The 14,415-nt window shown below is 37.6% G+C and overlaps 1 protein-coding gene across 1 annotated transcript; it reads left to right on the top strand.

Annotated features, from left to right (window-relative positions):
• The first annotated feature begins 1,028 nt into the window (after positions 1-1,028).
• On the top strand, positions 1,029-14,415 carry LOC100923259 (L-amino-acid oxidase). Its single transcript, XM_003768689.4, has 7 exons — positions 1,029-1,564; positions 3,229-3,446; positions 4,041-4,153; positions 6,047-6,248; positions 8,024-8,092; positions 8,725-8,861; positions 12,334-14,415. The coding sequence occupies exons 1-7, from the start codon at positions 1,552-1,554 to the stop codon at positions 13,160-13,162; spliced, it is 1,581 nt and encodes a 526-aa protein (XP_003768737.4). The 5' UTR covers positions 1,029-1,551; the 3' UTR covers positions 13,163-14,415.

Genomic DNA, 14,415 nt, shown 5'->3' with positions numbered 1-14,415 from the left:
AATATAAAAAGTATGGTTTGAACCATGGTCCTGAGTCCCTGCTTTTTTTTTCCAAATTATTATGCAACATTTTGAAGGATAGGCAATAACTAGAAAGAAGAGTACCCCCTAGAAGAAGGAGCAGAGTGGGAAAAATAATTCTATTCTCTGTACCTAGAATCCCTTTCCTTTTTATCCCTTTCTGATTCCTTTCCACCGCTAAATCTGCTTATTAAAATTCTATTATCCTTCCAATGACACCATGAAGCTTTGTCTTATTTTCCTATTCAGAAATAATAGATTCATAAAATAAGTAGGATTTGAGAAATCATGTAATTTAAATCCCTCTTTTTATAAATAAGGAAGCTGAGGCTTAAAGAGGCAAAATGATTTATCTATAGTCAAACAAGTGTCTTTTCCTTTTCAGAAGCCTAACAGCATTTTCTTTGTGCCTTTCATACATTTCTCATGTTCTACTTTGTATGATAATAATTTGTCTTATTTTTCTTGCTAGATTAAGCTCCTTGAGGAAAAAAAGGGGTTCTTGCTTATCTTTACATATTCTTCAGCACCTAATGTAGTGTTATGTGTCTGTTTATCACTTGGATTTTTGTTGAATGAATGAATTAGGATATGAGAGAAAGCTGGAGAGTAGGAAGGAATAGGGAGACCTGGGATAGGGAGTGGGATAGGTGGGATGTAGTTGCAGATTGGAAAGCATTGCTTTTTCCCCCTCCTCATTCTCTTCCAATCTTCCTAATTTGTCTGATTCACCTGAGTGCTTTTAAGATTTTCAGATAGTTTTTTTCTTCTTTTTTTTTTCTTTTTTTTCTCTCAGAGATAATGGTTACAAAATATCTTGTTTGGCCCAGTGGATAGAGCACCAGCCCTAGTCAGGAGGACCTGAGTTCAAATGTGGTCTCAGACACTTAACACTTAGTTGTGACCCTGGGCAAGTCACTTAACCCAATTGCCTCAGGAAAAAAAAAAAAGTCACATATGTAGCATACAAAAACTCCAAAGAAAGAAGGGAGAGTTTAGAGAAGTTTTTATATCAATATATACAACATTATATCAGGAATGGGGATGGGACTGGGGAATAGCTGGGTGAAAAGCTGATGAACAGCTTCATATCTAGGACCTTCCAAACAAGTGGTCAATAGCATCATCTCTCTCATAAACTATAAAACTAGAAAATGGCAGGGCTGGGAGAAGAGAAAGGATTGAAAGTGCTCACTCCTATGGGACCCTTTATCATCAGAAGTCTGAATGAAGTTTCTCCTTAAAGAGGCTAATATCCTCTACCACCAGAATACTGAAAGAATCTAAAAATCTAACAGTGGCTGTTTCCCTCCCTATCTATCTAATATCTCCTTCCTGTTTCTCAAGACTTAAAGGGAATGACTGATTTAAGAGTGGGAGGAGAGATGTGTAATTAAACAGGTGGAGAGAAGAGTTCAGAGGAAAGAGAAGGAAGACAATATATTACCAACCTCTGACCCAGTCTCTCAATGAAGGTGTACAACTTGAACCATCTAGGAGAACAAGATTTCCCTCTACATCCTGAAGACTATGGACACCTTCTGTAAGTAACCAAAAGGTAGAGCCAGGATGAGAGCTTAATGGGAATCTCTACTTTCCCCTAACTTTCTGGCCTGGCGTTCCCTTCCTTCTTTCTCCTTTGTCTCTTTAGTTCAGTGTCTTTCTCTCATTCAAGAGAGGTGCCCTTTTGCCCCTCAATCTTCCTGGCATAGAATATAATGCTTTCTGGAGTTTTTTATTAGGTCATTTCACACACATCTCCCCTTCTTCATACTTTTATCTCAGTGCTAAAGGGAATATTTAAACAGAAAGATGAGGTAATCCCAAACCCAAATACAAAGAGTAGCAGATTAAAGCATCTTGCCAACCATACAGGACTCTTGTCCTCAAAAAAACAAATTATGAAGCTCTCTCTTTTATCCACTAAAAACAATTAGCCTTATTTTCTTATTAACCATCTCCTTGGCTAAAATAAGAACCTATTATTTATATAGCTGTGGATCGAAGTCAATATTAAAGGTTTGAAGACCAATTAACTTTGGTCTTGGCCCTGCCCTTTATCCCTCATTAAAAGAAAGATAAATGGGCAAGAGGAAATAGAACAGCAGGGAAAAAAAATGGAAATTGGATGTTAAGATGATCTTCATATGGATAAGATGAAGAGACAATGAAAATCGGTCTTGAAAGAACTTGTGGTATCAAAATGGGGTGGAATAACATCTCACTTCAAAGTAAAAGATGAGGTAATCTCTAAATTCAAATACAAAGAGTAGCAGATTAAAGCACTTGACAACCATACAGGACTTTTGTCCTCAAAAAAACAAATTATGAAGCTCTCTCTTTTATTCACTAAAACAATTAGCCTTATTTTCTTTTTTTCTGTTACCAGTTCTCCAATCTGTCTTTAAGAGCTCAATGTCCTTTTCTTTGACAAAGAGATCTAACTCAGTTTCAATTGATCAATGATGGACAGAAACAGCTACACCCAAAGAAAGAACACTGGGGAATGAATGTAAACTGTTTGCATTTTTGTTTTTTTTTCCTGGGTTATTTCTACCTTCTGAATCCAATTCTCCCTGTGCAACAAGAGAACTGTTCGATTCTGTACACATATATTGTATCTAGGATATACTGTGACATATTTAACATGGATAGGACTTCTTGCCATCTGGGGGAGGAGGTGGAGGGAGGGACGGGAAAAATCAGAACAGAAGTGAGTGCAAGGGATAATGTGGTAAAAAATTACCCTGGCATGGGTTCTGTCAATAAAAAGTTATTTAAAAAAAAAAAAAAAGAGCTCAATGTCCTTAATGGATCTGGAGTCAGGAATCCTAGCTGGGTGACTGTGGAAATTCATCTAGCTATTCTTTGCTTTACTTTTTATCTCTGAAAATGGAGAAAATTATGAAAAAATGAAAAAAATCACTTATTAAGCACTTAGCATGTGCCAGTCACTATACTAAATGGTGTTACTTTCCTTTTAGAGTTGCTGTGAGGAAAGTACTTTGTAGAGCCTAAAACATTACATACGTGTAAGCTATGATTTTTAAAAGTTATTGTCAGTTCTGGGGTTCTCTTAACCCCAGAGAGGACAGAAGAGATTCCAATAGGTTGCATCATTAATCTAGTGATATGTCCGGAATCCCAGACATCTCTAGTGTTATAGCTATTCTCCTGATCCTAGTCTTTCTCTCTTATCATCCCTAGTGAAACTTTGCCTCATGAGTACAGTATTGCTGAGCCCCCTCTCCCAGGCTTTTAATAGTGAGCTGGTAAAATGCTTTGATGACCCCCAATATGAAGACCTGCTCAGGCTATTGCGGGATGGCCTGGGAGCACCCACTAAGAAGAAGAGTGTGGTAGTGATTGGAGCTGGCATAGCTGGGCTCACTGCTGCTAAAGTTCTACAGAATGCTGGCCACCAGGTACAAGAACTGGGAATACCAGAATACTGGGCCTAGAACTTCAGATTTTAGACAGAGGGGGATGAGAAGGGGAAGCAGTGGGGGTTATTGTTCAGTTATCTCAGTCATGTCCAATTCTTAGTGACCCCATTTGAGACTTTCTTGGCAAAGATACTAGAGTGGTTTACCATTTCCTTCTCCAACTCATTTTGGCTATGAGGAAACTGAGGCAAACTGGGTTAAAACAACTTGCCCAGGATCACACAGCTAATAAATATTTGAGGTCTGATTTGAGCTCAGAAAGATGAGTCGTCCTGACTTCAGACCCCACTCTATCCACTATACCACTTAACTGCATTAATATCAAAGAAATATCAAAGAAACCAAGAAAATATGATGGAGAGTAGACTGGGTGTATGGCTAGATACCTGCATTTTTCATTCCAATTAGTAAGAAAGAAAGTTCTAAACTGGAATGGAACTAGTACCTGTAGCTGGGATCTGGGAAAAGGGGGGAGAGATGTGATCAGGATGAGATCTAAGGGATCCTTGTGCTGGGATAGGGCTTAAAGGGAAACTGGATATTACTAAGGCTGGGTAGAATATATCTTTCTAGGTTACTGTGCTGGAGGCCTCTGGACGAGTAGGTGGGAGAATTGAGACGCATCGAGTGCCTGGGGCAGAGTGGTATGCTGAACTTGGTGCCATGCGGATCCCTGCCAACCACATGTAAGCAATTATTGTAATCAGTTCCTAATTGGATATCGTTCAACCATTCTATCCCCAGTCTCACCTTTTGAATCCACCCTTTATACAGCTGCCAAAGTTATAGGCCTAAAACACAGATATGGTTGTCATTTCTCTGGTCAAGAAAGTTCAGTGACTCCCTATTACTTTTAGGGAAAATTACAAATGCCTTTTTCAGCTTTTTTTTAGCCCTTCATAATATGCTCCAGCCTATCTCTTCAGTTTTATTTATACATTACCACCATCACCACCCCACTGCCATTTCATTCTGTTTTCCAGACTAAGTGACTTACTTATTATTTCTTATATGCAACATTCAGTCTTTCCTCTCTGTGCAGACTTTGTATAGTCTGTTCCTTATGCCTGAAAAACTTTCCCTCCTTACCCCTCTTTTTAGAAACTTTAGTTCCCTACAAGACCACTTTCTTCATAAACCCTTTCCTAATTTCTCTAGGTTAGCCAGTCATCAAATATTTATTAAGTCTTTTCTATGTGCCAAGGACTGGGATACAAAGAAAATTAAAAAACAAAACCTGCCCTTTAAGAATTCACATTCAAATGGGAAAGACAACAAACTGTACATAGAGTATACTGTATATACAGCCTACACAGTTGTTATCAGTATTCTCTCCTAAACCTCACCTGCCATGTACAGCTTACTTTGAATTACTTTGTATTTATTTCATATTTGGAAAAATAGTATGGCATAGTGAGTGATTAGAGAGATGGCCATGGAGTATGGAAGAATGGAATTCAAGTTCCATCTCTGACAACATACTAGTCAGATGTTTAATGCCTCAGGCACATCTTTGAAATTGTAAATTACTATTACAAATCTGCATTCACAAAGACCGTTTCCTCACCAGAAACTCCCAATACCAATAAAATTATCAGTCCAAACAAAGCTGTTTTCCCCCAAAAGGATGTATACTCCTTAAAAACAGGGAGTAGGGTCATTTTTGTCTTTGTATTCCCTGCATATAGCACAGTGCCTAGAATCTAGTAGGCACTTAATGAATCCTTGTTGAATTGAAGATTGTAGAGATGACAAAGAAAGCCCAGGAGCAAGAAGGGAAAAGGAGCTAGAAGAGACAGCTTAAGGAAGAAGATAATGACAGGAAAAAAAATCAGAGAAAAAGATGTAAGACTCAGACTATAGAAGAAGCATTTATTAAGTACCTACTATATATGAGGCATTATGCTAAGTGCTTTACAAATGTTTTCTTATTTGAACAATTGCTCACCCACTACATGATATATTGAAAAGAGCCCTAGACCAAGACTGTGGCAAATCAAAACTTCTTGCCTCTAAGCCTCAGTTTCCTCATCTATAAAATGATTGATTGGAATGAATGCTCTCTAAAATGCTATCCACCCAATTCTGAAGTTCTGTTGTCAGTTCCAGGAATGAAAAAATGTCATTTGGGAAATCTAAAACCCACTCCAAGAAAATTTCCTGATAATAGAATTAAGAAAAAAGAAAGAAATCTTTGCAGTAAGGAAGAATGAATTTGGTTTAAGGAAGTATTTTTCAGTTTTCCTTTTTCAGAAGACCAATTTTCCTTACTTAAAGGATTTACCTTCCATTTCTCTGTCTTCATATAAATGTTGTACTCACCCTATTCCCTACTCTACAGATTAGGGTATATTTTCTGAAATTTCCCTAGGAAGGCAGATAATAAAACTAACTAAATAAAATAAAACAGGGTGACTGAAAAGGAGCCAGTTCTGCCTGGCTTGCCTTGAAAAAATGAAAAGTGAATTGGAGGTAGAAATAATGAACAAAGGGAGGTATGATGCACAGCATACATTTTCTGTTTTCTTTCTGAGTGTCTGCCTTACTTCATGAATTCCTCTGACCTATGTTCCTACCAGGCTTTCTCGTGAACTTATCAGTCAATTTGGGTTGAAGTTGAATGAGTTCTCCAGATATGATGACCGAACATGGGTCCTCATCAATGGAGTGCGTCGACGGACTGGTGAGGTACAAGCCAATCCTGGTCTGCTTGGCTATCCAGTCCGGTCAGATGAAAAGGGGAAAACAGCTGACAAATTGTTTGATGAATCCCTGAGGAAGGTAAGCCTTAAACAGGATAGAGTTGGGACATCCTTCTCTTAGCATGCTAGGCAAATCCCTAGGAGGAGTTTCTAAACTCAGGCTACTACTGTTAATAAAAGTTTGAATTTCTGGTGAGAGTCCAAACCTATTCAGCATTTGTTCTATTTATCCATTGTTATGCTTAGCAATGGACACAATGAAGAAATATGAATTAACGAATAGGTGAATGAATAAATTAAAGAAAAAATTTTAAACATATACTGCCAGGTATAATGGAATATACCTGTAATCCTTATCCTGGTGGGTTGAGGCTCTTGAGTTTTGAAGTTCTGAGCTATAAGGTTGATTGGTTATCATCAATATCTTGAGTCCCTAGGAATGGGAGGTCACCAGATTGCTTAAGGAGAGGTGAATTGGCACAGATCAAAATTTCTGTGCTGATCAGCAATGAGAGCAGCCATTGATCAGCTGTACTTAAGCCTCTGTAAGATAGGGATTTCTAGTCACACACACACAAAAAAGCACTATGTGTTAGGCATTAAAAATAGAGTTCTTAAAAAAAAAAAAAAAAAGCTTTCAGAGAACTTATACTGGAAGAGATAATACATATAAAAGGTTTCAGCTTCTGAGCAGAAAAAAGGCATGGGTGTCCTAATGGTTCAGTAGCAAGACCCCAGAGAACTTAGGATTCATGTGTCTGCCTTACAATATGGAGTGTATGGAGGCTAGAGGCCCACCATGAGTGAGAAGGAGAAATTTACTAGATATACAAGAAGGTCTTACTTTCAGGAAATTCATAAAATATTATGTGACAGAAAAGGCCCTTCTCCCTTTTTAGGTTGTTTTCTATCTAATGGGACAGTCTCTATCTAAATTTAGAAAGCTTCCTGGCTGATAAGGAAAACAAGTCACAATCACTGAAGAGCTTCCAATTTAATAAGGAAGTAGGAAACACACAATACAGATGTAACATCTTTTAATAACACATTTACTCATGGTTTTTCTATGGCTACTCTATATAATTAATTATGCAATTCATGGCTTATCAATTCTCATAAAATCCACTTTATTGCCTGACCATATGACACATAGGTCTAATATTCAAAATGTTTAATTAAGACTTGGAACACAATAAATAACAAATAAAGGAAATTAGGTTTTAAAAAAAATTCTTTTCAATAATATACAAGTGGATTTAATCTCCTATGCTTCTAGAGAAATTATTACCTATTTCCTCTTTAATTTCCCTTATTCCACATCACAAGAGGAAAATGACATAATTCAAAACTTACAGCCCTAGAGGCAAATATTTAGGATCCATTTCCTTCTATTTCCTAGAATTTTGGAAGGGAATGTTTAGGAGGAAGTTTGGGAATTGGTTAAAGCTGAGGCTCTAGTGTAATCAGGGTCCAGTTAGGGCTCCTGAGTTTGAGAACTTCATATTCTAATGGATCTATGTGCTCCCCTTCTTTCTCTTCATCTGTAGCCCCACTACTTCCTTTCCCCATGTTCATTTATGTGGCCACCCAGTAGTACAACTATTAAAATTTCCTCCCTTGTAGAGTAAAACTCATCATAATCCTGATGATATCACTGTGCTACAGCCAGCCCAAGGATAGTGGGAAATCAAGCTCTAATGTCATAAACAGTACTGACAAAACAAATCTATGAATGCTTGCAAAAGAGCTGGTGGGAATGGGGTTATGAGAAAGTGAACAAAAAAGAAGATAGGAGTAAATCATGAGAAAAGTAAGTCCCCTCTCAACATTTTATTCTCTTCTCCTCTGCTCCAGGTAGTAGAAGAATTGAAAAAGAGCAACTGCAGTCAAATACTAGAAAAGTATGATTCCTTCTCCACTAAGGTCAGTCCCTTGGTGTCACATCCCTATTGGCCCTCCGACCTTCCTCCTACACCCCACAAAAATTGAGAAAAGACAACAGTTAGATTAATCAGACTAGCATTAATCCCTACTGAGATAGGATAGAGATTGTACCTCAAGAATTTAACATAATAAAGCTTATATATACACAGCAGTTTAAGATTTACAAAATCTTCCCTTATGACAACCCAGTTGAGCAGGTTACACAAGTATTTTTGTCTGTGTTTTACAGGCAATAAGAAGTCACATAACTTATCCACTGCTGCACAGCTATCATGGCTATCCTAGCCACACAATGTATTAGAGCTGGGATTTGACCCCAAAGGACCTTTCTAAATCCAGACCGTTTTAATCCTACACCACCCTGCCTCTTTTCTGTGGGAGTGAAGATATTTTAGGACTTTGAAGTCATTGCAATTTGGAAGTGGCCTGGCCTAACCTGGATCATCCATGTTAGATGAATTCTCTGGAATCTGTTTTTCTAATTCAGATTCCTTTCTTCCTGGAGTATCCTCCCTAGGATTAGAGAGATAAGTATTATTATCTCTCAAGAAGCAAACCAAATATATATTTTTTAATCTCTGATTTTCTTTTTTCCCCCTTTGCTGTGACAGGAATTTCTAATTAAAGTGGGAAATCTGAGCCGAGGTGCAGTGCAGATGATTGGAGATCTTATGAATGCTGATGCTGGTTACTATGAAGCTTTCACTGAGACATTAAGAGGAGTTATTTTCTTCTTCCAGAATCCCCGGTGAGGTCTGGGACAAGAAGTGCTAGAGAGGTGAAAAGGGAGGAGAAGCAGAAGAAGCATGAGATAACTGAGCTTTCATAAAGTCATAAAACTAGAGAACCATAAAACTAGGTAAAATGGTGACCCAAAAAAGGTAAAATGACAAGGATTAGAAGTTATCAAAGCAAAGACTCTAAAGTACATTGGTCAGATGGCATCCATGCAGTAGGACCTAATGTGATTATCCTGACTTTTCTTGAGATGCTACGGGGAAGACAGTATAGTGGGAGTGGGAAATGGGGGAGTGGGGAGAACACTGAGAATCGGGAGCCCAGGTCTAAATCCTGGCTTTGCCATTTGTCCCCATGTGATCTCGGGCAAGTCATTTCATTTCTTTGGGTCCCAGTTTCTCCAACTGCAAAATAAGAGAGCTGTACTAGATGAACTCTATTTCCAATTCTAAATCTATCATTCTTAATGACCCCATGATCTTAGAAGGACTCTGACTCTGTTGCTGCAAGATGTTGTTTCTGAGCAAGGGAAGAGGAAGGAGAAGGCTTACCTGGCATTGGGGAAAGGTGGTGTTAATGTGCACATTGCAAGCTGGAGGAGATTTTAGTATGTGGAGTTTTTTTTTTTTTTTTTTTTTTTTTTTTTTAACCCTGATCTGATGCCCACTCTCCTAGTATGAAATTGATTAATTGTGGGTTCTAAAGGGCTATATCAATAGTGCTGAATGTCTGGCAGAGAATCCCAAGCAGAAAAGTGTTTGGGGTATGAGTCCCAGGCTGTTCATCTGTGGTCGGTGGAACAGCCTAAATAAGTGCACAGAAGCTCATGAATTATATAACCACAGATACTGTTGTGATCTATGTCAGTGAGAGGAAATTTGAACACTCGTGTGATCTATGTCAGCAAGGAAAAATCTGAACACTCATGAAGTCACAAATCCCTAAAATGTCAAAAGTTTATTTCGGTAAACAACTGACAAGATTTACTCTTTCATTTCTTTCCAATTCATCCCCAAGTGTTTACATCCCTCTAAATAATAAAACTAAGGAGCAATAGTGCTTAAAGCTTGAAAAAAAGTAATATTAGGACAAAATGAATTATCATAGCATATATATTAATAATATATATTAGCTTACCAATATAAGTTAAAAATATAAACAGGTTTAAAAGGATTTAAGATAACCTGACTAAAGTCAGGACACAAAATACTCCATAGCAATTCACTTACAATGTGTCATTAAAATCATGGAATGCTAGAGATGGAAGGAACCATCTAGTCCAGCATACTGTTTTGACAGATGAGAAAACAATAGTCCAGAGAGGCTTTGATTTGCCCATGGTTATATGGAGTTGAAGTACAGAAACTGATACTAAAACTAGATCAGTGATCTTTCCCAATACACTATTTTTCCTAGATGTTTTAAACATAAAACTAACTTTTGAGAAAGATGTCATGGAAGGCAGTTACCAGGGTATAATAGATTAATCACTTAGTACCACTGACAGAAATTGAAAATTGTATGAGATAGAACTTTCTAATATAAATACAATTCTAGTTACCTAATTAATCCACATCCTTGTTTATAACACAGTATTATTCACCAAAACTCTTCATTCACCATGCATGGTGAATAGAATAAGGTAAAAATAACCCATTCTCCTAAGGAACATCCTTGGCTTTACACTTTCCCTCCTACTGACAAATCTTGAAGGACTAATCTTCCCAATACAGATCAGGTAGGATCAAAAAAGTATCAAGATCCAAACAGGATTTTAGAAATCACTTAGTTACACACTCATTTTACAAATACAGAAAGTTCCATTCTGAAAAATAACAAAAGTAGAATTGGAATCAGCATCACTAAACTCCAGATCCATTACTCTTTCTACTAGTCAGGGATTCTTAAATTGGAGTCTGTGAACTTTTAATATATATTTTGAGGCATGTATCTTAATATAATTAATTTTCTTTCTTTAGGTCTTCATGTCTTTTATGCACTTAAAATCACTATTTTGAAAAGGGGTACAGTACACAAAAGTTGTTAAACCCCTGTTTTAGATAAAGCCAATTTCAACAGAAATGGAATTTAAACTCATACCTCTATGTTTCCCTTTTTTCCCTTGTTTTCCAAATATGGAAAAGGAGAAACTTAAGTTGGGTGTCTTTGCCCAGTCAGTCATGCTGGCACCCAAAATGTTGACAATCTCATGTTATCAGACCACAGAGTAGTAAAAGAGTAGTCAACCTTCAGGACTTAGAACCTCATGGAGAGTTTTATGTGCAAGCTCTGAGCAGTGTAAAAAAGAGAAAAATGTCATATTCAAATTATAATTACAAATAACATTATATTCTTTGAAAGACCAAAAAAGATTATGTTTTATAGAAACAGATGAGGATACTAACCAGCTAGTAATATCATTTTCATATCAAGACATTTAAATACTTAGATCTTTAAAATAATATCACAACCATTTATCAATTATTTTCATGAATTCATGCTATAACCATGATCTAGAAAAACTTGGAAATTACCAGAGATGCAAATTTCTGCTCAGTAAAAGAAAGAATTTTCTTCTAAGTAGTTATTTTTTTTTAAATGAAAAGAGTTCCCTTTCAAGCTAGTTTGTTACTTTTCACTGTTGGTATTCAAACAACATCTGGATAACAACCTGTAGAGACCATATAAAGAAGAATCCTGCATTGTGTGGGAAGCTAATCTCCAAGGTCCTTTACAATTCAAAATCTCTAAGATTTTATTCTTATTCTATTGATCTTAGAATAAATCAATAGAATTTTATTCTATTGATTAAAATTCTTGTCTGCAATTTCAAATTGCATCAAAGCTTATAATCTAATTTAAAAAAAAACAAAAAACTGATGTATGTCAGCAACTAATCCACATTCTCCAAAATCTAAAACAAATCAGATGGTGGGCCCTAAAGAAATGCAAAACATTCTACTTTGCTATCCAATTTGATCTGCTGGAATGGGGTACTAAGGAGCTCAGTCTCTCTCCCTCTTCTAATCTTGCTACAGGGTTTCTTGAGGAGAGGGGCAACCCATGAATGTCTAGGCTAGAGATTTTTAATCCCAGTTTTGGAAATCCCCAATAAAATCAGTTTTTATGTCAATATTTTTCAAATAAGCTACATGCATCCACTGAGATGGTGTGTAGAAAGAAAAGGGAGCAAGGTAGTGATCCCTAATTTGGTTGGTAGTATTTGTATGAAGACCCCAAATCTTTATTGCCATAAATTGGCAGACTAACCTGATACCAAAACAGCAAAGAACCCATAAACACACACACGCGCGCACACACACACACACACACACACACACACACACACTCGACAATTGTTCCATTTTTCTATTTGCTAATCAATTGCAAGTACTCCAGCCCCTCAGATGACTTCGTCTAAGACTAAATCCATATCTGCCTCATTCTTTGCATGACCGTTTCACCACGCTTCCTCCTCTTAGGTTTGAGGAAATTACTGGTGGCTTTGACCAGCTCCCCAAGGCCTTACATGACTCCCTCCTCCCTGGCACTGTCCATCTCCACTCACAAGCAAAGAAGGTAGTAAGGGATGGGGACTACGTCCATATTGTCCATCAGACACCTGACCCCCTTCGACCTCAAGCCCGCCTGACTGCCAACTATGCTATCGTGGCCACAACAGCTAAGGCTGCCCGGCTCCTCCACTTTCAGCCACCTCTGTCTCCAGGCAAAGAAGATGCCCTGCGTTCAATCCACTACAACAGTGCTACCAAGGTGATCCTGGCCTGCACCAAGCGCTTCTGGGAGCAGGATGGTATTTATGGTGGGAAGTCTATAACTGACCGTCCCTCCCGATTTATCTACTACCCCAATCATGACTTTCCCAATGGAACAGGAGTCATCTTGGCCTCCTATACCCTGGATGATGACTCTACTTTCTTTGCTGGCATGGATCAAAAGCGGGCAGTGGATGTAGTGTTAGAAGATCTGGCTGTCATCCACAATCGCCCCAAGGAGGAGCTTCAGGCTTATTGTCCCTACTCTGTGGTCAAGCGTTGGAACCAAGATCCTTACTCCATGGGCTGCTTTGCCTTCTTTACTCCCTACCAATATGTAGATTATTCCCAAGAACTCTTAAAACCTGAAGGCAGGATACACTTTGCAGGAGAACACACCACCCTCCCTCATGGTTGGATTGACACAGCCATCAAATCTGGACTCCGAGCAGCCCAGAATATCCAAGAAGCTGTGGGATTATTGAAAGACGACAAGGAACCCAGGAAGGAAAGTAGGTTTAAGAGTGAATTATAATCAGTGAAAAAGCACTTACATTGATGAGGTAGTATAGAGTATTATAGTGAAAAGAACCTTGACTAAAGGTTTTTAAATCTTGCCTCTGGCAATCTATTTGACCATAGGCAAGTCACTTAACTTCCTCAAACCGTCCTCACTTTTCTCATCTGTAAAATGGAGATAATAATTATTGTTGATACCAACCTAATAGGATTATTATGATGATCAAATATTAAAAGATATTCCTGACCTGCCATCAGTAGGCCATACATATTCTTAGCTGATTTCCTAGTCATAGGGATGGATTGAAGAGACCAGCCTACAAGTTGTCTCTCCTTTGATAAATGATGCACATTTGTGAGATAGATGCCTGAATGACATCTTCAGCTAAGGAATAAAAAACAAAGAAAAATCAGGTGGATATCAAATCCCAAATCTTGCTCTTAGAAGCTCTGTATTGTGACCAATTGAGTTAATTATCTCAGTAATTAATAATAGGTAGTTTAATAAAAATATCGAATTATAGTTCATTAATTACATTTAAATGTCAGTTGCACAAAATGTATATTTTAAGGAGAGGACTAATTGGCCTGATATTAGCATTTGTTAACCAATAAGTCACATTTTCATTTAACAATAAATCAATAACCAAATTTAAACCTGCTTAATATGCTTAATTAACAACATAATATGCATTCCAAAAATTAGGAGACTTTCTGTCTTTCTTGGAGTTATGTCTATTGTATCTACCCTCATACACGTTCCTTTATATGATCCTCACTGTGGTCTTTCTACCTCTCATATCTTGATACTTGAGCAACTTTTCTTTCCATGTTGAGATCCTGAGAGATGGAGGGACAAACAATAAATAGGAACAGGTAAACAGTAGTTTGGAAGATGGAGGTGAGCTAATGAGTTGGAGTTATTTTTAGCAACCCAATTTTAATTGTATCATTAATCAGTCCCTCTGGGGACACAAAAAGGTACACAAAAGGGCAGAGGGAATAAGGAAGGATAAAATGTAGAGTGATTGGTAATCTACTAGCCAACTCAAAGACCTCTGGATTTGTTGACATAGATAAACCCTGGCATTCTTTCTCCCACCTTTTGGGTCAAAGTTCAAGCACTTTCCACCACAGGTATACTCTCTCTAATCTGTTAAATCCTTTTAATGGGAAGCAGGTTGGGGAGACTACAATTTATAGCTTTTAAGATTTATATCACTATCTCAAAGTGGCAGTTTTATATAGTACTTTTTCTTCTCTCCTCAA

This window comes from Sarcophilus harrisii, chromosome 4 (assembly GCF_902635505.1).
Source record: "Sarcophilus harrisii chromosome 4, mSarHar1.11, whole genome shotgun sequence".
NCBI classification, from domain to species: domain Eukaryota; kingdom Metazoa; phylum Chordata; class Mammalia; order Dasyuromorphia; family Dasyuridae; genus Sarcophilus; species Sarcophilus harrisii.
Note: the sequence above shows the minus strand (reverse complement) of the source record. Positions and strands in the feature narration are given on the sequence as shown.

Coding starts and splice junctions, on each gene's coding strand:
- LOC100923259 (XM_003768689.4), top strand. Junction 3,447..4,040: donor TACAGAATGCTGGCCACCAG/GTACAAGAACTG, acceptor ATATCTTTCTAG/GTTACTGTGCTGGAGGCCTC. Junction 8,093..8,724: donor ATGATTCCTTCTCCACTAAG/GTCAGTCCCTTG, acceptor TTGCTGTGACAG/GAATTTCTAATTAAAGTGGG.